A 25450-nucleotide genomic window follows, 5' to 3' on the forward strand; every position below is an offset into this window, starting at 1 on the left:
ACCACCAGGGAGGCCCAAATCTCCCAGTTTAAATGTGCTGGGCTATCCCCAAAAGGAACCCCAAGGGGTTGTAATTATGATCAGAAATGAAGAACCAGAGGCAGACAAGAACCATTCTAAAGATCTTACTCTGATGTGGGGCTTATAATAGGCAAAATTAGTTACTGTCCCAATGATTTTTTTTCTACTTTTGCATATTTCAATATTAATTATTAAATTTGGTATTTGTCTTGATGGCCAGTATCCTTAATAAGGGAAATGTGTTTATCTTATATCTCATGCTAGAAAAATCAGTCTACTACATACTTCCATGGACTCAAATGAGAGAAAAACTTAATTTTTTTTAATCTTGAGAGAGAAACCACAAGCAAGTACATTTTCCTTCTGTGGACTTTGGACCAAATCTTTGTGTGTGCTTTGTTGCTAACATTTATATGCATATAAACTCCTAAACTTCAGAAGGTAATGACAGTTGAATAAAACCCAAAACAAACTCATTTCTACATCAGGGAAAATAAATAATTAGTGAATTAAGATTGTTTCTCTGCTACAAATTAAATCTCCTTTTGTTGTTAAATCTTTTTTGTTGCCTGTTATTAGAATTCTATGCTCAGAGGGTGGAAGCACATCTTCCACTAACTTAAGTCAACAAAGGAAAAAAATAGGAATTTGCTACAGAGGGATATTGGAGAAACCCATAGAATTTGTGAGCTAGGTGCATTTCCAGAATGGACTGGAAACTCTGTGGGAAACTATATTCACATTGCTTTTTTTCTGCCTCTTTCTGTTCCTCACCTCTATTTTGACTTTGCCACAGACCACTTTCCTCTATTCCCAAATTCAGTAGTAGAATATAGTTGCCAGTAGCATCTGTGCAACACATGGACAAAAAGCCATCTCTCTGTCCAACCTCCAAGTTTCAAGAAAAGAAACCTGGTTGATCAAGTTTAGGTCATATCCCTAATTTCTGGACTAATTTCTGTGGCCAAAAGGATCGGATCTGATTTGGCAGAGGAGCAGGGCTGTTCCTGCAGAAATCATGTGCCAGGGAAGTCTGACAGTGTCTAGAGGAGGAAGGCTTCTAGGCAAACAAACATTTCACAGGTGTTCCCAGCACTGCACCAGACAAAACATTCACTAGAAATTAAGTGCCTTAATTAACGCTATTAATGACTATAAATAAATTAAAATTGGATCTAATCTATACTGATATTTTATCTTAACTCTTATATTCCTCATCAGTTACAAGTAGCACTTTCCATGTGCTTTGGCTGTAATCCTGGCATCAGGTCTTACTTAAAGTTATCAGTTTAATATTAAAAAGTGTTACTAAAATCTTATTTAATGGCTCTTCTAATTGTTATTTCATGCTGTGAATGTTGAAGATGTGAGACAAAAATCCACTTAATTTGTCTATTGTTTAAAAATCTAAGATAGTCACTTGACTGCTGTTAAAATAACTGTTTTTATATTTTGCCTTAGTTAAATAAAGAAAATAAAACACTGAAAAGAATCAGCATGTTATACATGGCCAAGCTGGGACCAGATGTAATAACTGAAGAAATAAACATCGATGAAGACGATTCCGCTGTGGACCCCGAGGGTGCTGCAGAGACGTGTATCTCAGTCCATTGTCAGAAGCAAATCAAAGGTAGGTGTCCTTGCTGCACTGGTGAGCATATACTCTGCTCCCATTAGGGTAGAACTCCCCAACTGCAGTTCCACAATGGAATTATGTGAGAAATTTTCAAAATACCAATGCCTGGGTCCTGCCTTGAGAAAATTCTGAATCAGTTATCTTAGGGATTCACCTGATGTAGAATCGTGATAACATATAATGTTTGTGTTTCATGAATTGCTTTCTTACTTAGAATGAAGCACTTTGGAAAGCATTGTCTTGACAGAAATAGCCAGGTCGTTTATAAACTTTCGAAGAGTATGGACTGTGCTGAGATACTTCTGTTAAATGAAAGAAAAAAGTGAATAAAAATGAGTTCCAGCAACATCTCCATTTGGTTTTCTATTGAAATATCTGGGGAAGATTCCTTCCAAATCGCCTAGTCTCTGCCCTCAGGAACTTCTCCTGTACTACAGGCAACAAGCTTTAAGGAGGAGGCCTCATCAAACAACTGTGTTGGTCAGCGAATGATGCGCTAAGTCACCCAACACATCTTTCAAATATCCATCAATTTCATTCATGCATTAAGTGTGTATACACATGGTTCATGTTAAGGATACAGGAAAGCAGTTTTTGCCACAGTAACTTTTGGAGCATTTTAACTACGTGCTCATGTCAAAAGCAGTAGCAGATTTATTGGTAGACAAAACCTCAGTGGAAGCATAAAGAAGTCAGGGTGTTGCAGACCTACCTCATCTTTACCTGACTCCCACCCCGTCACTTAAGACAAAAATGTTTTCACATTGGTTGGGAGGGAAAGGAAGTTTAAAAGATTTCCTTTGTTCATAATTCTCCCTTTTGTGAGGCCCTTATGGTCTCTTGCTCTCCCTTTAGGATTAGTCAGCCAGTGAGGAAAGTGATTTTAAAACAAGTCTGAGAACTTCTTCAAGCTGAGTTCATGTAAAAAGTTGATTTAATTTATAAATAACCACATAGCAGGTTTCTTATTGTCCTTGGAGAAGGGTAAGAAATCAAAAGAGTTAAGAACTAGTGGTAAAGCCAGAGGCCTGGGTATAAATTTAAGTACCCCAGGCTAATCCATGCATTTTTTTTTTTTAAACATTTGAGTGGTAGAAGTAACTTTAATCAAATACCAGAAGATTTTGCACTTTTAGTGGCTAATATTTTCATTCTAGTAAAACAGTTTTCATTAAATCCTAGTAATAAGAAATATGAAAATAAATTAAGAAACAAAACACCTACAACTCTGGAGAGAAAATTACTAGAATTAACCCTTTTTCAAATAGCTTTTATTTTGAGCCAATTCAAACCATTTTTAAGGGCTATAAATTGGCAGCAAGTCAGGATTTTTTCCTTCAAATCAAAATCTCCAAATTATTAACTGCCCAATTGTTTATTTACATTGTATTGTGACAAGAGCCCATGGCCATTATAAAATAAAAAAGAAATTAGTACCATGCCTTCATTTGTTTTGCTGAGAGCTTAAAATTTTTACTTCTAAAATGGCAGGTAGTTTTGTAGAATATAGGTTTGATTGAATGCAAAGAAAACATCATCCGGTACATTTAATGTAGTGAAATTATGTGATATAAAATCATTAATAACCATGTATTTTGGCAGCCCTACAGTGAAATTTCCTTTGCCATTTGCTTCTTCATCTTCCTTTTAATTGTTAAATAACCTTGACTATAAGCTGTACATAGACCAGCATTTCATTTCTTTTGGCAAGATTGATTTTTCTTTGAAAAATAAGTTTATTTGTATTGCCCCCCTCCCATTTTCTTTAAAAATTCAGAACTTCGAGATCAAATCGTATCTGCTCAGGAAGAAAAGAAAAAATTATCCATTGAACTGGAAAATGTCAAGAGCAAACTGGTAGAAGTAACTGAAGAGGTATGTCTCTGAGGCTTGAAACACCTTTCGTGTTTTCAAGGTGTTTGGGGACTAAATTCAAAACTTACTGTTGGATGCTAATTTCAGATAAAAGAACCATGTACCAATTTTAATATCATGGACATTCATATATCCCATGTGCTCAATAAATAAAATACTAAAATAGTTTTGAAGTGTCTCCAATTGTCCCCTGTATTTACTATGTGAAGCACATTTATAAGGACAATACCTGTCATTTAAGTCCTACACTTTGGCTGCTGGTGAAGAGGGTTTCTCTTCTCCAGTGAATGGCTGGAAAGGCTCGCCCCACCCACCTCCAACACAGGCCTGTGTGATAGAGGGTAGAATGGGTTCCAATGGGTATTTGGAGATTTTTGCTTTTTCCCTTGAATTGTCTTTATAAACGCCAGGATGTAATTGCCTTTCTTTTCTGGAGGCTTCAATGATCTGCCTTTGCCATCTAGGTTTAGCCTGTGTCAGTGGCTCTCAGATTCTGTAGTTGAAAGAGCTTCCCTACCTAGGTGCTCTGGCACCTGGAGCTCCCTCCAGATGACTGCAGTCCTGCCTGCACTTTGGTCTCTTCAGCGAACAGCCTCACTCCATTGCCTCAGTTCCCATAGGCAAGATGACCATGTTCTGGGGTCCATCTGTGAGAAAGACTGAGAAATGTGCCTGCAACCCCCCAACCTCTGTTGCTTTGAAATGCTGTGGCCAAACATAATGAATGGGAAGAAGTGTGACGATATTTTGCAAGTCACATTTGCATAGTGTTCACCAGTTCTCAGCAAACCCCACAAAGCCAAAATAGAGCTTATACTAAAATGCATTTGCAGGCTGGTCTGGAAGTGCTGATGGACTCAGAGTCCCTTTCAGGACCCTTGTCTAGTCTGTTTCTTAAGTGAAACCATAATAGAGACAAGAAGCACACTTTGATGAGTTACTTTCCTTAATTATGATTGTTTATTGATGATTCTAGGTCCCTTCACATTTAGTGGTGTTCCTGGAAGCTATTTCAGAAGTTATTTTTATTATCACTCTTTCAGACAACTGTAAAGTATAGTAAAAGTACTGAAGTACTACCTAGCTTGCTAGATAAAACATTAACATGGTGTTGGAAACCCTGGCGCGTCTCTCCCTAATTATATTCTCTCCATGCCTGTCTCTGTTGCCCTAAACAACCTTTACTCCCAGCTTGGTTTTTATCATTCCAGTGTATTTTTACTTTTACTACGGTATATGGCATTTTGAGTTTTTAAAAACTATGTAAATGTCCGCTTTTTAAATTCAGTGTAGTTCATTTGAGAGTTAACCGTATGTGAGGCTTTTGCTTGTATTTTAACTGTCCTGTGATATGCTCATCTCTTATTGAAAGCTTCATGCCAAAAGTATTTCATGCCAAAATTTAAGTTTTGGGGGAAGATTTTCATGTGTATTTTATTCAAGTCAGAAGTCATCAAAGTTCAAAGTATTTTTTATTTAAGAAATTCATGGATACTTAGGCCAAATTTACCAAAGTTTACAATGATTGTCAAAATTGAGTAATGTACCTCTGGCTTAATGATTCATATGTAAGGTACTTTGTCATTGGATTTTTGCACTAAAAATCTAGTCATTGGATAATTAGAATAAAGCCATGATTAAGTACCAATGCCAATGCCATTTGGAATATGAAGATGTACCTTTGAAGGCTTTAAGGAGAATTTGCATAACATAGTGAAGCCAATTATTGCTTTAAATTATAGCTTCATGTTGAAAGTTGAATTATAATTTGAGTATCACACATAACCATGTGTCATGTTTTATAACGGGGTGCTTTCTTCCCCCAAATGTCACTTTTTTAGGTAAATAAAGTTAAACAAGAAAAAGCTGCTTTAAATTCAGAAGTTCTCGAACAGAGAAAAGTCCTAGAAAAATGCAATAGAGGTATGTGTTTCTAGTCTTTTTCTCAAATAACATGCATAATTTATTTGTTTGCACTTATTTTGTGTTGATTTATACCTGCCCCTAGAGATTCCTCTAACAACAATCTCACCCCGTCTTGTGTTTTCCTAACTTCTAGCCTTGAGTATTTCTCATTTCTATTGTTTTATCACCCATCTTTGAGTCTGGGGAAATTTAAAAGTGTTTTCACTTGAGAAATCATGATCCACTTATTTTGAAACTTCACAACTCAATGCGAATCTGTCCTCCATATATCCTGGAACCATGGACATACTGGTTATCCTCTCAATATTTGTATATTTAGCAACTTATTTAGTAAACCTCACTTCAGTGCAGAAGAGGTTAGAGTATCTACATAAATACCCACAAGGTTCGATGATAAAATTTTACAGGGGAGGAATGGAGATTGAGAGTGGAGATTTATACACAAAGTGCATGTTTGCTCTGAGGCCTCGAATGTTTCTTCCTCTTTGTCTGAAATCTGGCTCTGAGCTACCTTGGAACCACTGTCATGAGAGTTTCGTCATCATGTCTATGAATCACATATGAACAAATGTACTCATCAGGAGAAGCAGTTCGGGTCTCCTGGTGAGAAGGACATTTCTCTAGTGCCTAAGTTTAGAGAAAACTCTGTAATGTGATCTTCTCCCTGTTGTAAAACACAGTGTCAGAGCTCACATGGCTGGCTGTGTCCCCTGCTTAGGACAAGGTGGCCATGCCGATATGTAGTTCTTGCAAGTGCAGTTCTAAGGGAGGGGACTTACTATGGTTTTTATTTTCCTTTTCCCCCCTCAGCTACTTTCTGTTGTAGTCCCAGAAGGTAGAACAGGTAAAGGAAATCTTTCAGACCAAGGGTCTTCCCTTTTGTTATGGGTGGTAGCTCTCTACCTTCTTCTGATTTGTAAATTTAGAATTTTTTAAAATAAAAGACCTTGTAGTTAAGTGTGGGAGATGCCCCAGATGGTGACATTTCCTCAGTTCTTTCTTCATTTAAGATGATAGAAACGATATAGCAGAATCTTCAGTCTTGATGTCCTATGCTATAAACAGGGTTCTGCAAAGTCTATCACGTGGGTCTTGCCTTCAGAGAGCCCCCTATCTAGGAAGAGAGAGATTATATAAATTCATACAGTACTAGACCAACCGATTCCTTGCAGAATCCAGGTGAAAGGGGCCAGGACATGTGAAAATTCACTTTTTATTATAGTGTTCTGGACATAGAAATGAGAGTCACTTATCTTGCCCAGGGCTTTAGATAGTCATAGTTGTCTTTGTTTTCTTCATAAACTTTCATTCTAAATAGTTTGAAAATCATTTAGCTCCCAGGGACCTATAATTCACGCCACAAACCACCACTTATATTGCTTTACTTGAGTAAGACTTTTAGTGTTTCCTCGGAGGAGGCAGTAGATTTACAGAGTACAGAGTTTGAAATTCTATGTCATTACACAGCAAACCAGTCCTTAGTCAGTTAGGACTGAAGTGCCCTGGTGGAACATTGTGTGAAAGCAGCCATTAAGAGGGCCTTTTTAAAGATTTTATTGATATGACTAAGCTTAGATTTGAAAGAGCTTCCTCCGAAGCAGGTGGAGAAACCGGTGTGACATCGCCCCATCTGTGTTGTGCCTGGTCTGTAACGGCCTGATCGCGCCTCCATCCTTTCTGTATCATTATGAACAAAATAGGCCGCAAAATGCCTAAAACTCATAAATAATTGTGTTACTCTTATTTGACAAGGACCTTCCGTTTGAAGATTTCTGTCCCGGGTTATTCTTTAATACAAAGCTCTGACTCTAGGCTTCTTTCTCTTCTTTCTAAACATGGACAACATTAAAGATATCTATCTCTGTGTCTCTATCTACTATATAGGTATTTATTTATTCAGGTAACATGCTTTATTGGCAGAAAGTTGAGATTTATATAGAAAAAGGAGGGAAAATCTCAAACTTCATAATTCAGAGATAAGCACCATTAACATTTTAGTGTGTGATTTTTTTAATCTTAAAAATAACCCTACATTGGGCCTCCCTGGTGGCACAGCGGTTGAGCGCTGGGTTGCGAAGCTGCCCACAGCCTCTGCAGTGCTGGTTCGATTCCCGGCTGCTGCCCGGCCACCGGAGGAGGGTCCCACATGGCGCGCAGACCTCTCCTGCCGCCCGCTGCTCCCCTCAGCAGTGTACTTTGGTCCTTCTGCCTGCTCTGCTCCCCACTTTGGCTCTGGTGAATTCTCTCACCCTCCCGCGCTTCTGACTGTATTCAGTGCTTGTATAAATAAATCTTTTAAAAAAAAAATTCAATGTGATAAAAAATTAGAAAAAAAATAACCCTACATTGCATTAAATTGGGTCAAATATGTTTATAATATATATGGAAGACAAACACAATGTGAGCAAAAGAAATATCTCTTTACCCACGGTATTTTGTAAGCCCCTGGACATCCCTCTCTACTTGTTATCTCTCCCTTGGATTTTTATCATTTCTTTTATTTAGTTTTGCCAAGTACATATGTATCCCTAAGCAGACAACAGTTTAACATTGGGCAGGTTTTGAAGTTTCATATAAATGGTGTCATTTTTAATATGTTCTGCTACTTTTTGTGTTTGTGAGGCCTTCCCTGTTGGAGAGCATAGCTTCCTTTTCACTTCTGTAGACTATTGCATTCACTGTATGTATCGAAATTCACTCACCCAGTATTCTGCTGGTGGACTTGGAGATTTTTCCAATTTTTTGCTATTCCAAGTCATGCTGTTATGAAAATTCTTATACTTGTTCCCTGATACACGTGTCTAAGATTTTCACTAAGATATGCCCAATGTAAAATTTTATATTCAATTTCACTAGAAAATGCCAGCTTACTTTTTTAATAGACCTAAAAGTTTTATACTCCTGTTAGCATTAGTTCACATTGTTCTGTATTCTCTCTAAACTTGATAGAGCCATACTCTTTAGATTTTGCTAGTTATCTCTTTGGTGAGTAGATATGTATGTTTTTACTTTCCACTACCCTGATTACTAATGAAGATGGATACTTTCCATGTGTTTCCTGGCCTTTCACCTGTTTCCTCTTCTATGAGATGCCTTGTTGATATGTTTTGTATGTAAATTTAAAAACAAGACTAAATTAGTTTTTAATAAATTATCAAGTCTGCCTTTCCATTACGTAGTCTCCCACAATATAATTTTGATGGAAGATTTTTTTTAAAGATTTATTTATTTATACAAGCACTGGGTACAGTCAGAAACGTGGGAGGGTGAGAGAATTCACCAGAGCCAGAGTGGGGAGCAGAACAGACAGACTGATGAAGTACACTGCTGACGAGAGCAGCGGGCACAGCAGGAGAGGTTTGCGCGCCATGTGGGACCCTCGCCTGCAGCCGGGGATTGAACCGGCGCTGCAGAGGCTGTGGGCAGCTTTGGGAGGCCCTTGATGGAAGATTATTATTTTTGGAACATACCATACTTTACTGGTCCTTCAGTGTTAGACAATCTAGATTGTTTTATTGTTTCAGCAGTGATACAGAGGGCATCCTTGCAGCCAAATCTGTGTCCGCTCATGGTTTATTCTCTTAGGACACACATTCCTAGAAGTTGAATTGTTCAGTCAATGGGCATCAGTAGTTTTAGATTTTTGATGCATATTGCCATGTTGCCTTTAAAAAAGGTTTCAATCACAGGAATATAGGGAAACCAAATAAGACATCAGTTTAAAAAAATAATAACTGTACAAAACACAACAAAGCGAAAATGGACAATTATAAATCAGAGACATCCTGCAGGGGAGGAAGAGGGACAGGGATCAGAGGGAGGGATGGAGGAGCACAGGGGACTGAGGTGATGGTGCACAGGTGCATTGTGCATTGGTGAAGGAAACTATGGGGACTATACCTGAGGGGGTGGGGGGAAGCAAATATTGTTTAAAAATGAACAATGATGTAAAATAAATAAATAAAAATTTCAAAAAGGTTTCAATCAATTTACAGTATTCAGCAATAGAGAAGGTTGCTTGCATGCATATATAAGTAATCTTTTCAACACTATTTCTCATCCAAATTTCCTGATAATCTGCATGGTATATGGTCAGTTTTCTTTTCCTTGTCTCCCTAAGTGTCCATGTTAGCGGTAGAAGAATACGAGGAAATGCAAGTAAACTTGGAGCTGGAGAAGGACCTTCGGAAAAAGGCAGAGTCATTTGCACAAGAGGTGAGTATTTGGCAACTACCTCATTTTTTTTTTAAATAATTAAAAAAAATTTATTTAAATTTAAAAAAATTTTAAAGAATTATTTTGTATAATTCTTACATCATTTTTCATTTTTTCATAATGTATGCATTTTCATTTTGGTTATATTCCCTATATAATTCCCACCCCCTTTTTCTGACCCTATTCCCTCTTCTCCTCCCCCCGCCCTCACTGTAGTGTGTCTCTGGTCTATAGTTGCTTGTTGATTTTGATTTTTACTTTATTGCAATTAGTCTTTTTCCTGGAAAGACCTTATTATTTTTTTTTTTTTGGAGAACTTTGCAACTGACATATCAAAATATATTTTGATGCCCAAAAATAGATGACTGGATCAAGAAGATGTGGTACATATACACCATGGAATATTACTCAGCATTCAAAAAAGATAAACACATGCAATTTGCAGCAACATGGATGGCACTGGAAGGGATCATGCTCAGCGAAATAAGCCAGAAAGAAAAACAAAAATACCGGATGGTCTCACTCATAGCAGGAATCTAGAAAACCTAAATAAGGGACCAGGAAAATGAATAACTATAGGAAAGTGAAAATCAAAATCAACAAAAAACTATGAACCAGAGACACTCGATGGGGAGTGGGGGGCGGGGAGGGGAGGGATTGGGGTCAAAATAAGGGGATTGTAATTGTATGGGGAATATAAAAATAAAATTTATTTAAAAAATATATATATATTTTGAAGTTGAGTAAGAACAGATCTCTTTGAATTGAGGATCAGCTAATTTAAGTAGGTAGCTATGGGATAATACCAAGTTCATTGTACTTGGTGTCAGAAGATCTGGGTTTAGATTTTTGCCAGAGCAAGCAGTTACCTGTTGTGTAACCGTAGAGCAAATCCCTTAACCTCTTAGGGCTTCCCTTTTACCAGCTGTAAAATGGGTGAGGACATCAACCTAACCAAGTAGATTTTAAAATCAAATGCCACATTATTGTTGGTATTTTTTAATATTTTATTTTATATAATCCTTACATCATTTTTCATTTTTGCACAATGTATGCATTTTCATTTTGGTTATAGTCCCCATATAATACCCACACCCCTTATTTTGGCCCTAATCCTTCCTCTCTTCCCCCTCCCCCCACCCCGTTAGTGTGTCTCTGGTTTATGGTTGCTTGTTGATTTTGATTTTTTTCTTTATTATAATTAGTCTTTTTCCTGGTCCCTTATTTAGGTTTTCTAAATTCCTGCTATGAGTGAGACCATCCGGTATTTTTTCTTTTTCTTTCTGGCTTAACTTCGCTGAGCATGATCCCTTCCAGCTCCATCCATGTTGCTGCAAATTGCATAATGTAATCCAATGCTACCTCCATGTAAAGATTTAATTAACTAACTAAAAAGAAGAAAAATGAGTAAGAATTAAAAAAAGAAAGAAAAATGAAAATACTGCTCTGAAAAGATAAATGCAGCTCTCCATATTCATTATAGCATTATTTACATTGTTTACAAGGGAAACAACCTAAGTGAGTGTGTGTGTATAGTGTGTGTGTCTATACATGCATATAATGGATTATATGCATTATTCAGCCATTAAAAAGAATGAAATCTTGAAAAAAAACCTCAAATGCCACAAGTATTTAAAAGCATGTGGTAAACACAGTGCCATCCAGGGGGATGGACCTACATTTAGGGATAACCGTAGCATGTAAGGAAAGTCCATCTGGAGTACAGGATTTCCGTACATTCCAAATAGCCAAAGAGCCAGGTTATGTGTCCATGCGCCATCTCAGATAGCAGCATCATGGTGTTAGTGTTTCTCTGCAGCTACTCGACAGTGTCCTCATGGTGTGGGCTGACTCTCCCCTGCTGGGGGACCCTGCATGCCCATTGTCTCAGTCTGTCACCACAGTAATGATGTCCCTCTCGTGTTAGAGATAAACTCTGAGCTTCTCATGTTCCCGCCTGCCTTTGTTGACCCATAGTCCTTGGGTATTTCAAGGCTCTGGGATTGGATTCCAGGGAAATGATGGGGGCCAGTTGGCTGGACCGTAGTAGCTCAGGATGTGGAAATGCTCTGCTTGACATTCCATCTCGTATAAAGGTTCTGAGTCTGTGTGCACCGGAGGTTGAAGGAGAGGAGCGAAGGAAATGTAAAACATTCTTAGGTGGGGGTATATAAGACACAGAACACAAAGGAGGGGGTTATGGAAATGACATTTGAAAATAAGATTATGGTTTTGTGCAGTTTTTCTGTATTGAATGTAACTGTGCTAGCAGTGAACTCTCTCAAAGGTTTAGCCCAAGAAGATATGATAGGAAATATTATGATTCATTTTTTTCCCCCAGGGGCTTAATGAAAGGTGAGTAAATATTGTTCTCTTATACTTGGAAGAAAGTAAAAGGAATCAAAGTGTGACAAAGGTCCTTGGAAAAAGCTACCGCAATATAAATAATGGAACGAAATAAACAGTTGACGGGACGTGAGAGTAGAGATAATGTGATGATGCCTCCACTGCAGAATGAAAAGGTTTGCTGATTTTGACCCAAATACCAGGATCTTATTTTGAGAGACATTTTCAATTTTCCATTTGTTTGTACAATGTTAGAATACAGAGCTGCTCAGAGTAAAACTTGAAGGTCATGTATTAGCAGACAAGACAGATGGAAAAGAAGCAAGATTTCACTAAGAATATGAAAAGGAATGATTTCTTTGCCACTCGCCTGGTAGTGATTGTGGAGACAAGGATGCTGAATTTCACCCGGAATGAGGAGATGGAATTTTGAGGAGGCTGAGTAGAGCAGTGGCACTTGTGTTACAGATCATGTAGAAATTTACAGCGGTGTTCATTTTATGTCATCTGGATTCTAGCTCAACAACCGTGAGAAGAAAATTATTTTTTTAAAAATAAGGTTAGGTAGGAGCCAGCCCATCTTCCCTCTTGCATAGCTTACAATTTCTCAGGTTTCAACAGATAATAACTATTACGAAAAGGTACTTTGTTTCACAAACCCTTGCATTTTGTTCCTTAGTACATTAAACATGAAAGCAGACACTGTGCTGACAATGGAACTATAGAAATAATTTTTATATTGGATGGACGATATATCTCTGTATCACATATTGAATATATGCAGTCAGTGTATAAGTATTGCAATATTTGTATTTTGTCTGCTAATACATGACCTTCAAGTTTTACTCTGAGCAGCTCTGTGTTCTCTCCTCGTTGTACAAACAAATGGAAAATTGAAAATGCCTCTCAAAATAAGATGCTGGTATTGAGATCAACATCAGCAAACCTTTTGAAATCAGCTTTTGAAGTTAATTTTCTTTATATTCTTAATTGTAAAAGGAGTCTATATATCTTGGGAAAATTACAAATAATTCTCAAGAGTGGAAAGTAAAAATAGAAAGTTTCTCCCTTATCCTTACTCCCAGTTGTCCACTTCAAAACAAAAGTAGGGTCCTCTCATCAAGGAGTCGGTCGTCTTCATAACTCAGTTACATTTTTGTATGTCTTTGACATGATTTTAATTTTTAAAGGCTTTCATGGACTTTCCCTTGCTAGTCAGTGTAGCTTTTCTTTTCATTTTTCTTAAGGTATGGAGACTTTATTCAACAGGTTGTCCTAACCTGCTGTGAGACCATTAAGCCATCGATTATTCTTTCTTTCAGTAACTCAGATGAGATGTTAATGTTATATTGAGTAGCAAAGAAAAGGTTTGAAATTATAGATTAATGACATTAAAAAGGTATAAAATTATTAAAAACTAAATTATAAATCATATATTAGTTACATATAATACATATTATATATTAATGATTTCTTAATGAAATGCTCAATAAATTTTGTGTATCTTGTCCCTTTTCCTCTTTACACTCCTAATGTTAACTGCTTTCATCAGTGGGAAATAAATTAATTGGTTTAAAACAAAGTATCTGGTTGAGTAAATAGCAGAGGAGATTAGCCAGGTGATTTAGAACTTGAGCTTATACATCAGACAGGCCTTGGTTTAAATTCTGATTTGCCACTTACATTTGTCCTTGGCAAAAGTTGTCTGGGAACTTGATCCTTGGGAAACTGAGCCTCAGTTACTTCACTGGAAAAAAGGGATAATAGTATCTGTGTGATAGTGTTGTTGTAAGGTTTAGGTGATAAAATGTATGTGAAATGATTAGCACCTTACCCATAATACAGTTTTTAGTAAATTTTAGCTAATGAACACAGATGCATTTAATTCATGGGATTGATGTAAGGATCAAAATAATGCATATAAAACACTTAGTAGAGGACCTGGTGTAGTAAGTTCCTGATAATTATTAGCTACTACTATTAGTAATAACAATATATTTTAAAGAAATAATAAAGACTGAGGCATAGGGCTAAATTATTGTATAAACTGCATCTTGTTTTGATACAAGGGTAGAAGTACTGAAGTTGTATAAAAGTTATATATGAAACCGTAGCAACCACTACCTCTAAAACTGTGGCACAGCTCAGAAATTGCTATTTTTGATAAAAAACGTCACTTCCTTTGCACAAGTAGCCTTTGAGGAGGGGTGTGAGACTGACGATGTCTGCACATCTTTGTCATTAACTTCTGCAGATGTTCATTGAACAAAACAAGCTAAAGAGACAAAGCCACCTGCTGCTCCAGAGCTCTGCTCCGGACCAGCAGCTTTTGAAAGCTTTAAATGAAAACGCAAAACTCACCCAGCTCCTTGAAGAAGAGAGAATTCAGCATCAACAAAAGGTAACAGATTTTCTACTGAAGTCTTAACACACACACACACACACACACACACACTAACAGGAGTATGTCCACTCACTTACATTCCATATTTTGCCTTGTTAAATTACTAAATCCTTCCAGTCCCTTTTGGAAAAAAGAGCTACCAATTGACCTTAGTTTAGACCCAGCTAAAATTCATAGTGCCCTGTTGTAGACTTCACAATGATCTTTTATTTTTAAAAAAGAGTTATTTATTTATGCATATAAGAGCTGGGGTACAGGCCAGAGATGTGGTGGGTGAGAGGATTCACCAGAGACAGAGTGGGGAACAGAACAGGCAGACTGACTGAAATACACTGCTGAGGGGAGCAGCAGGTGAGACAGGAGAGGTCTGCTGCACCATGTGGGTAGCTCCCTGGCCGGCCAGGGATCGAACTTGTGCTGCAGAGGCTGCAGATTGCTTCATAGTGTGGTGCTTAACCCCTTGCGCCACCAGGGAGGCCCTTCACAATGATCTTTAAACTGTCCAAAGGGTCAGAAAGAGCAAGGGAAAGAAATACAAACTTGGATAATGCATAATCTGGAAATGTGTGAGTTGTGTATTTTGGAGTTTGCATGTACTAGGAGAGTATTAGTTTGGTTTCCAAAGAGCTCCTGGGAGGGGTTAGGTTTTATTCAAGGGGGGCAGGGGCGGGGGACGTCCATGCTAGTAGTAATTGTTTGGAGAAAATTTCTGATTTTGTAAACTTGCACAAAGGTATATATTTAAAGACTTCCTAAGTGGTTATTTTAGTTTGTTTGAGTGGAGCTATTCCAGCTGACACAACCTACAGGCAGAGAGGATAGTCGTGGTGGTAGGTGAGAAAGAGGAGGCGGGAGAGGAGGGGAAATGAGGAGGTGGAACAAAGACTTTCATATTTAAGAAACCACTTAAGAAAAATTGCATCAATATTTACACTACTTACAGTGTACCTCATTGGTGAAGGAAAGGCTGTTAGCCACTATTTGTTATCACCTGTCAAAGTCTCTTTAGGAAACAATATTGACATTAAATTCTTGAAAGTTTCTGAACTTTTTACAAAGTTTGATTATAAAGTAGAGTTGATTTTTTTCCTCAGTAAGAGATGTTGGTGTATATGCAGAGAAGCTCTAGATAGTGGGTGGTACGGTGGATGCCCCTAGGAAAGAAGAAGGATTTCCTCTTTTTTTTTTGGTCACCATATGCAAGAATCATGTTTTTGTGTAAAAAGAAAATAGGAGAATGTGCATTTTTACTTTGCCAATGCTAGAATTTTTTTTTAAATCTGAAAAGTTCTACTTGCAGTCAACTCATGGAATAAATAATACATACCAAGAAACTCTTGACTGGAGGGATGGGACTAAATTGTGGTCTATATACCATTTTGGAGTAAGGGGAGAGATACTGTTATCAATGAAGTCATAGCTATCAATACTACAACTGTACTATGATGGTTATTCCGCATGATACTTCATCTACATGTTTCCAGTACTCTTAGCTGTCTCTCAGTTCCTTTGCAGATTCAGCAATCTTTAAACACAATTATATTATTTCTACAATTATAAAAATAATGCATTCCTTATGAAAACAATATAAAAATTATAGAAGAAATGAAGAAAAATAAGATTGTCCAAGAATCCCTATTTTGGTGCATCCCCAAAGTATATCATTTTATGAATCTATTTGTTTAAATGGAATCAAACTGTGCATTACTGTTCTGCAAACCTGATTTTTTTTCCTTTTGGTAGTATCTGTCTTCTCATGCAGTGTGTAGTGACCTGTGTGATCTTAAATGGTTGTGTAGGATTTCATTTAGGGAAGTTGCATAATTTCTTAAATCAATTATATTGGTGGACATCTAGGTTGTTTCCAATCTTTCAGTTACAAAGAATAATTTAGTGAAAATATTAGAACACTCACCTTACTATCTCTTTAAAACAAATTATAAATGTGGGCCTATTGAATCAAAGGGTCTTTCCTCTTTTCTTCTTTAATATTTTTTAAGGTTTTTGATACTTATTATCAACATGTCCCCCCAGGGGTCTTTTTAATGTTACCTAAATTTTCCCCTTGAAAATGGGTACAAAATAATTAATCTGTTTTAAAAGAATTATTAAAAATTAAATTGCTTGAAACATGAGTCTGCAGTAAAATGATATTGAATCAAATAACCGATAATGATTTTAAGTATTGTCAATATCCTGGAAATTAAGGGGTTTTTCAATGAATTGGAATCTCTTTGCTATGAAACAAGAAGTAAAAGGGAAGCATTAATTTTTTCCTTTATTTTCTTTTTTAAATTTTTCTTTTTTTAATTTTATATATTTTATAGAATTTTTCATTTTTGCACAATGTATGCATTTTCATCTTGGTTACAGAGGGAAAACTCTATCCTCCCATAAAACTTTGTTTAAAATTTACAGGTCAAAGAATTAGAAGGGCAACTAGAAAATGAAACACTCAACAAAGAGATACACAACCTCAAACAGCAACTGGAGCTTCTAGAAGAAGATAAAAAAGAATTGGAATCGAAGTATCAGAACTCTGAGGAAAAAGCCAGAAATTTAAAGCATTCTGGTAAGGACACCAAGGAGGCTACTATGTCTTCTTATGAGTCTGTGGATCTCCCAGGCTCAGTACAACACCTGGTATGTCACAGCCCAGAGCATGTACTAGGTGCTGTGGGACAACACCAAGATTTGTTTTTAAGTTCTGTCAGTTCTCACTATTGCTTTATTGAAATGATCTCTGTAACCGAACGAGTCACAATATTTAGACTACTGTTCTGGGCTCAGATTCTTTGTGAGGGTCACCTACAGAATTAAGAGAAAAGATACCATGAAGATTGGGGAGACCAACATGTTCAGGATTGTCAGCACCTCAGAGATGAATGTCCATTAAGTCACTACTTTGTTCATTTTAGGTTTTTAAAAAGAATTAAACTTTCTGGGCTCATACTACCTTCATCTTTGGTACCTAATTATACACATGAAATAATACTTCCAGTACTACACAATAAAATGGGCAACAATATAGATATTAAATGGAAAAACTTTTAAAACTCCAGGGAATGTTTAAATCAAAGGATTTATTCATTCAGTCCTAGAAGGCGGAACAGGAGAGTGTGTGTTGCATGACTACATGGGGATAAGTAATAAGTTTCTGCGGGAAGGTGGGTAATTTAAGGAGGCAGGTCATTTCCTTTATAACAGCTTCAGTATTCACTTCAGATATTTTTGGTTAATATTATACTAGAATTTTGAAATCCGTACAGAAAAACCAAGTAGGCTTTTTTCCTTTACAAAATATTCAATGCCTTCTAATCCACAATGAAAAAGTATTATAATTTACTTTTTAAAGATTGAGTGAAAATTAAGAAATATTCCATACTTTTTAGTGATTTCACGGCAGCCTGTTGCCAGAACTACTGCCCTCACAAATAGAGGGCATACCCTGGAGAGATTTGAGGGTCAGTGTTGAACTATTTTATTTAGGATCTGCTGTGTCCGAGCCTACCCTCAGATACTGTAAGAAATGCAAAAGAAAAGAAGCCCTACCTTTTGTCCTTGAGGAACTCAAATTCCCTTTGGAGAGACAGACGTGTGAAGATGAACTAACTGGAGGGTTCTCAGTGATGGAAAGCACAACCCACACCATTTCTTGCGGGGTGGCGGGTAGAAACAAATGGAAAGATGCCTGGGGTACAGTCTCGGGAAGCGGAAGGCTGCAGAGAGCGGGAGCTGTTCCTCCCTGCAAGCAGCGCTTGCTGGTGGGGCCCAGACCTGGGGTTTCACACCTATGACACATGTGAAACCCCTAAAGATGGACTCCCTGAAGTCAGGTGCTCTGTCTGGAAGAGCACCAAGCATGGGCCCTTTATCATATTGGCACTTAGTGCTTACCTGGTCATTAATGACTTGAATGAATTGAATGAGTAAATTATATTTCTAGAATGTTCTTCAAAAGAGCAAAGCATTTCCGAGTTACAGGCATTTGAGAGTGAGTCTGGTTAAAATCAAGAACTCCAGTATTTGCAGTTCTTGAAAGAAACTAAGTGGAGGAGGAAAGTATGCTATTAAAATTCTTTGCTAAATGTCATCTTTAAAATTAATTCTTGGCCTATAACTTTCAAAGTCAAGTATTAACAATTTCTTAGTGTTTGAGTAGTATATTCTATTGTTAACAAGCATTTCTTCAACCTACTCACATCCTTACTCCCCATCATCCAGCCACTGTCTTGAATTTTTTCCCCTCTTTTCTGTAGTTGTGTGTACAGCAACAAGATGGTACAGAAGGCCTCTTTTACGCTAGTAAAAGCAACGTACAGAAGGCCTCTTTTACGCTAGTGATAGTAGCCTGAATGATCAAAAGTTAAAGAAGTTTTGCGTTTGGTGTTGAAATTTTTGACTTTGTCTTAATAAAAAGAACTTGATCTTGAGAGAGGTTGTGTTTTGTTCCATTACAAGTGCAAATGTGTTAATTTGCTTGTTTTCATTCTTTTCTGAATGCTTGTTCTCTGTGCAGTGGATGAACTCCAGAAACGGGTGAACCAGTCTGAGAATTCAGTTCCTCCACCACCACCTCCTCCACCACCACTCCCCCCTCCACCTCCCAACCCTATCAGGTACGCACAGCAGGACCGCTGGGCATCAGGTACACCCCTTGTCCGACAGCCGACCATTTGTGACAGTGGCTTCTTTTTCTGTTTGTTCTTTAAATGGTTGAGATTGCGTCAGCAGAGGGGAGGTAAAAAGTACGGAAGATATCAGCTAGTATTTTCTTAGTGAGTTTTCTAAAGACCAGTGTTTCATTGCCTTTTTCCCATGTAGATAGAGAAGAGGCCTTACCAGCTGGCAGGGACATGTTTGTGACCCATGGTATTCTGTTGTAGTTGTTCGGATCCTGGGTGGATGTGCCAAACCCAGGAGCTAGATGTGCTTTTATTTTTTGATATGACAGTTTTAAATTTCACTTCATAACATCAGGATTTGCTTTAACTAAGACTATTTTGAATTTGGAAAAAAAACTCTGGTTTAGTTATTTGAAAAATAAAAGCACCAAACTCAAACTTATCAGTACTAGTTATTATAAACTGATAATTGAAGTAAAAGTACACATTATATTTATCCCTAGCCTCGTTATTAAGCCTTTGATAATGCCAATAGGGAAACCTTCCATAAGAATAAGAAGTTATGTTTAAATTCTTGCTATAGGAAATCATATATGCAGACGGACTCACGATTCTGGACGTGAAGGTGACTTGTTGGTATTGAGCACTTGCCTTTAGCACAGTGCACCCTTGGACACAGAGAGTCAAGTTTTGTCTTCTTTGTTTGTGGTTTTTCATCCCACAATTCAGAATATGAGAGACAATTTACTTGAAATGGTGACATCTTACCCCCTCATGTCATGACATTAGCTGTTTCTTTGTCATTTATTCTTGAACAAATGGCCTGTAAAATTTTGCTAGATTTCTATTTTTCATTAACTCATGTTATTTGTTTAATCCTTTCACACAGAGAAGCCATTATTCATACTTTACACCTTTGCTGATCCATCCAAATAGGATGCATAGCATGTTCCTCCCACACAATGCTGAAAATGGAACTTTGCCTTTTAAAAAGATTCTCATTAGTTTTCCTTACTGAGCAGGGTAAGGAATAATCTACTTTAAGCCATTGAAGTAGTTAAGGCAAAATAATTTTTACACGTGATCGATCTAAGAGTCAATTGAAAGAATTTCAGGTATTTTAAATTCTTTCTCTCCTGGGTAGCTAAATCTGTAGGAGATATTCTGAATTTGACATTTAAAATAGGCAATTCATTACTTTGATCTTTCTTTAAGGTCTAGAATTTTGAGCTGATAGGAAAGGTCACTGCCATCTATGAGGAGGGAGAACTATTAGAGAGTGATTAGAATCTTGCTGTTAGTGAGAAATCTTGAGAGCTCCTGGGATTAAAAATAAAGTATAACCTAAATAGAATATTTTCCCAAGAACACTTTACAGTTATATTGAGAAATGAAAGCAGGATTCAGACTATGTATGTCTAAGCCATGAACACTTTTATGAGTCCAAAGAAAATTTTCATCGAGTAATATCAATGATTTTAAGATGAATTAAATAGCATGAGACATAATTTCTTATTTCTAATTTTTTTTTGGTAAGTACTTTCTTGTTAAAGACTTATATTTGAGTATGTGTTGCATTTCAGTGGATTTTGAATCCAACTAATTAGGATTTTCTAAGATACTTGTTTTACCCGAATGTAGATCTTGAATAGAAATAAAGCAGGGAAAAGGCCAGGGCCTGTGGCTTCACATATGTGTGTACATATGTGTATGATATGTGTGTTTATTCTAAGGAAATGGTTTATAAGATTATAGAGGCCAGCAGGTCCAAGGGCCTCCAGGGTGAACTGACAGCTGCAGCCCAAGGAGGAGCCTACAGTCTGGAGGTTGCCAGGCTTGAGGCTCAGGAAGGACAGCTGTGTCAGTTCAGTCTGAAAATGCAGGAAAAACTGATGTCCTATTTTCAGGGCAGTCAGGTGGACGGACTCTTCTTAGGGAGGGCCCCCTTTTTGTTCTCTCCAAGCCTTCAGAGTCATTGGATGAGATCCACCCACATGAAGGAAGGCTACTTAGGCATTAATCTCATTAAAAAAAATCTCACAGAAACACCGAGAGTCATGTTTGATCACATGTCTGAGCCCCTGTGACGAGCCTTGTTGATATCAGATTAACCGTCACCACGGGTACGGAGAACACCTCTCCTTGAAGAAATTCAAGATGAATATTTCCATTGAATTGTTCCACGGTGGGGAGAAATTTGAAGCTTTTATCCATTAAACTGACATTCTGTGAAAGGGGGCAGTTCTAGCCAGAGGTTTGGCTTACTGGCCCCAGATATTTTGTCCTGTGAGACCATGTTACTTTCTCTATAGTCTAAGTCTCAGCTTGATAAATGGTTCTTTTTAATATTACACATTAGTTTCCTCTGGGTACCATGTCTGTGCCCATCAGTTGACATCACTGAAGGCCAGCACTTTCTCTCCTCTACTTAAGGTGTTTTCAGTGCTGAATATATATTCTTGTAAAGATGTACAAATATTTTGAGTAATACAAATAACTTCCTGCTTCATAATCTTTATGTACAAAAATTCACGCTCAAAATTTGCTTTCAGAATCACAGGTGCCAAGGTAATACAGAGAGTAGTGCCAAGGTAAGGAGAGGCCCTCCCAAACCCGCCCCTCCCAGGAAATGTTAAGGAGCAGACACTGAATACTCCTACCTTCAGCCGACAGCTGGAAAAAATGAACAAATAAAGCTTCTCATTATTTTGTAGAGTTTCTTTCTATTCTTCATGGTATCTTTTAGTTTTTAGAGCTTAAATTTTTAAAAATATGGTCAGATTTATCAGGATTTGGATTTTATACATATTTTGAAAACATGGTCCGATAAGCAATGGTCTAAATATATATTATCCCTTAAGTGTCTGGACTGCATCATGCAGAGTCAGATCTTTGTAGCCTCTATTTCACAAGTAGATATTTCCCAAGAATATTCCCTAATTCTTTCCTCCTCCTTTCTTCTGCAGATATATTACATAAATAGCTGTTTCTGAATTTTATTTTATTTTTTTTTTTAATAGAGGCATGCTTTATTTATTTGTTTGTTTGTTTGCTTGTTTTGTTTATACATGCACTGGGTACAGTCAGAAGCGCGGGAGGGTGAGAGAATCCACCAGAGCCAGAGCGGGGAGCAGAGCAGGCAGAAGGACCGAAGTACACTGCTGAGGGGAGCAGCAGGCGGCAGGAGAGGTCTGCGCGCCATGTGGGACCCTCCTCCGGTGGCCGGGGAGCAGCCGGGGATCGAACCGGCGCTGCAGAGGCTGCGAGCAGCTTCGCAACCCAGCGCTCAACCGCTGCGCCACCAGGGAGGCCCTGTTTCTGAATTTTAGACATAGATGTTGGAAGTTTTTTCTCTTACCTCTTTAACTCTGCAAATGTCTTTGCATTGTATTAGTGATTGTGAGTCCTTTCCTTTCCTCCATAGTGAGTTTGGTTTTTGTGGATTTCCTTTCCTCCATAGTCCTTTCCTCCATAGTGAGTTTGGTTTCACACAAAAAGGGATGAGAACAGACATCTTTTTCTTTTTTTAAAGTGATAGTTTAATAAATTATTAAAAGTGGAAAGTGGGCTACTGAAATTCTAGTTGCGTATCATGCATCTAGAGAAGAGATGGATTTTTTGTTGGATTACTGTACTCTTGGATCGTAGGCATCCAGTCACTCTCCTGTTGATCTTCTTTCTCCCAAAGATCCCTCATGTCCATGATCCGGAAGCGGTCCCACCCCGGCGGCAGTGGTGCTAAGAAAGAAAAGGCAGCTCAGCCAGAAGCAAGTAAGCCTTACCCTCGCTGGGTTACTTTCAATGTTCTTGGTGTGTCATTTTCCATTTACCCACCTGTTTGTGGAGTTCTTTGACTATGAACAGCTTTTTCACGGGAGAAATGTGAAGAACTTAATAGCTAAACCATCCATTGCTTTCCTGTCACTTGTTGTGTAGAGAAGAAATAACTGCATTGCTGTAAGGTGAAGTATCGGGGTGATGTGCTCTCATTAAGGGGTAAGGTGTTTTGTGATGTAAAGAGAAGGAGCAATTCCAAATGAGAAATTTGGAGAAAGGCTTTTTGTAGTTGACAACAAGTACACCAAGACTTTGTCAAGTATCTGCTACTGACTGCTGCTATGTACTGGAGATATAAGAGGTACAAGTTAGATTTGAGTGGGGGAGAAAAGAAGCAAATAAGTGATTATCCAATTAAATGTTAATTACTTAAAGAGAACATCTCCACATATGGTGGAGAAGGAGTATAAGGTTCTAAGGGTTATGGATGTGCACTGCTGGCCTCAGAAAGTGATGTTTCAGTAGTTGTGGTCTTAGAAGTAGGGGTGAGGGTGTTTAGAATAAAAGCAGTTCAGTGGGGGTGGTGGGAGAGCACATCCCCAAGTCTAAAGTCAGGAGGAAGCTTGGCATATTGAGAAACACAAAGAGTTGATATTCCTAGAACACAAAGTGTGAGAAAGGAGGTCAGTAGGCAGGCTCTGCAGGCTTGTCAGGGTTTTGAAATTGACCTTCGGGGAGGTAGAAATGTTAAGTAGGGGTGCAGTACAAGGAGATTTGTCTTTTGTTTTAATCACACTGCCTGTGGTAACAGACTGTGAAAGAATGAGAGCAGATGAGGGGGCTGGAAAGGCTGATGTTGAGGACAACGTGAAGATAGGGGAATGGAGGGTGAAGGGCTTTCGTATTGAACAGAGGCGCCTGGTTAATACTGATGCAGAGTTAAATTTTGTTTGTTTTCCTTATTGTTTTGAGACAGTTGGTACATCTTAAAGGGTCAAGAGGGCTGTCACAGTAAAATGATTTTCCCTTCTAGGTAAATTACATCATCAGCTTGTTCACCTCCACAGGATCCTTACATTTAAAAAAAAAAAAAAAGTATTCTAGAACTTACTAACCCTCAGTGTTGGAGACCATCAGTTTTCCTCACGGCAATGATGTTTCACCCACAGTTCAGATGTTTTCTCTCACATCCATGGGTACTGGATTATTCTTTTGAGAATCTAAACAGACTGACTGACGCAGAAGTGGCTGAAGAACCTCCAAGCTAGAGCGATGCTAAATCCTGCTGCCTGATGTGATAGGTGCCACAGCCACCCATGGGCGGAGCATCACCCACTGTCTGCAAGGGCATTATTTATAGTGTCTCGTTAATTGTGCTCACTAAAAGTGGCTCTTGAATGAATCGATCAACAATGATTGAATGCATGATGGATGAATGTGGAGCATCAAGCTTTGGGGTCTTCTGTGACCCATTGATATGTGCAGTGATAACATAGGGGCCAGCCTTGCTGTCAGTATTTTCTTCTGTTAGCATCTTATGATGCCTTTTAAACTCTAGTTGGTGGGCTTTCTAGAACTCATGAATGGAGAAGCTTTTATTGCTGGGTTATAGCTCTTAAAAAACTTAGGCATAGGGAATTCCTATCCAATAGTTTAGAAATAGTTTTGATAGCTTAAAGGGCTTGAAGTAAATAAGTCCAACACTGATAGAAGTGCATTTATTAGGCAAGTTCTGAGAATTCAGAGTGTGCCTGCTGTTTATCACATACTTTGGTCAATAAAGTTATCCCAGTTTGCTAATCTGTAGAGTGGGGATAATCATTATTATTTCATAGGGCTTGTAAGAATTAGTGACTCAAAACATGTGTATAGATTAGTACCCAGTACCTAAAAAGCACTCAAAATGTTAGTTTAAAAAACTGAAAACAATAATGGACTCAGAACCAACCACTCTTTGGAGGCACAAAGACTCATAATTCAGCAAATTCTTGTCATCATTGCAGTTAAGGAAATGTCCTTGACTTTATGACTTGAGGTCTAAGTCAACCTTACCCACCCATAAATGTACTTGAGAAATTTCATACACCGTGGTGACGTAAGATTTTTTTTAAAGATTTATTTATTTATACAAGAACCAGGGTACAGGCCAGAGGCGCTGAGAGTCGGGGGCAGTGGGGGCGGTGAGAGGATTCACCAGAGACAGAGCAGGGAGCAGAACAGGCAGACGGACTGAAATACACTGCTGAGAGGAGCAGCAGGCAAGACAGGAGAGGTCTGCCATGCCATAAGGGCCTCTCCCCAGCCGGCCAGGATTGAACCCGCGCTGCAGAAGCTGCGGACAGCCTCACAATGCAGGCGCTCAACCGCCTGTGCCACCAGGGAGGCCCGACGTAAGATTTTTTTAAATGCCTTTTCAGTAGTGTTACTGAAAGAGAAAAGAGAAAATTCCTGTGGAATTTAGAAACTCATTCTAGTTTCTTTTAGGTAATAACAAGAGGTTTTATTGAGCAGCACGGTGATGGTTTTGTCTGTGGGTTTTTTTTTTGGGGTTTTTTTTTTTTTTTTGCATAACTAACTTATTTTTCAAGTGGGTCTTAAAATTTAAGCCTCAATTAATTCCATGTA

General features: G+C 38.0%; 1 protein-coding gene across 2 annotated transcripts in view; it reads left to right on the forward strand.

Moving 5' to 3' along the window:
- Nucleotides 1–25450, forward strand: part of SHTN1 (shootin 1) — a 95414-nt gene that overhangs the window by 37476 nt on the left and 32488 nt on the right. For both annotated transcript variants that reach the window (XM_037496556.2, XM_054690433.1), the window contains exons 5-12: nt 1483–1651; nt 3435–3532; nt 5374–5455; nt 9579–9673; nt 14274–14420; nt 16842–16995; nt 18943–19042; nt 22737–22819. In XM_037496556.2, coding sequence (XP_037352453.1) covers nt 1483–1651; nt 3435–3532; nt 5374–5455; nt 9579–9673; nt 14274–14420; nt 16842–16995; nt 18943–19042; nt 22737–22819 — 928 coding nt within the window. The remainder of the gene's footprint in view (nt 1–1482; nt 1652–3434; nt 3533–5373; nt 5456–9578; nt 9674–14273; nt 14421–16841; nt 16996–18942; nt 19043–22736; nt 22820–25450) is intronic.

Source organism: Talpa occidentalis, unplaced genomic scaffold (assembly GCF_014898055.3).
Source record: "Talpa occidentalis isolate TD23 unplaced genomic scaffold, MPIMG_talOcc4v2.1 talOcc4.8, whole genome shotgun sequence".
Classification (NCBI taxonomy): Eukaryota; Metazoa; Chordata; class Mammalia; order Eulipotyphla; family Talpidae; genus Talpa; species Talpa occidentalis.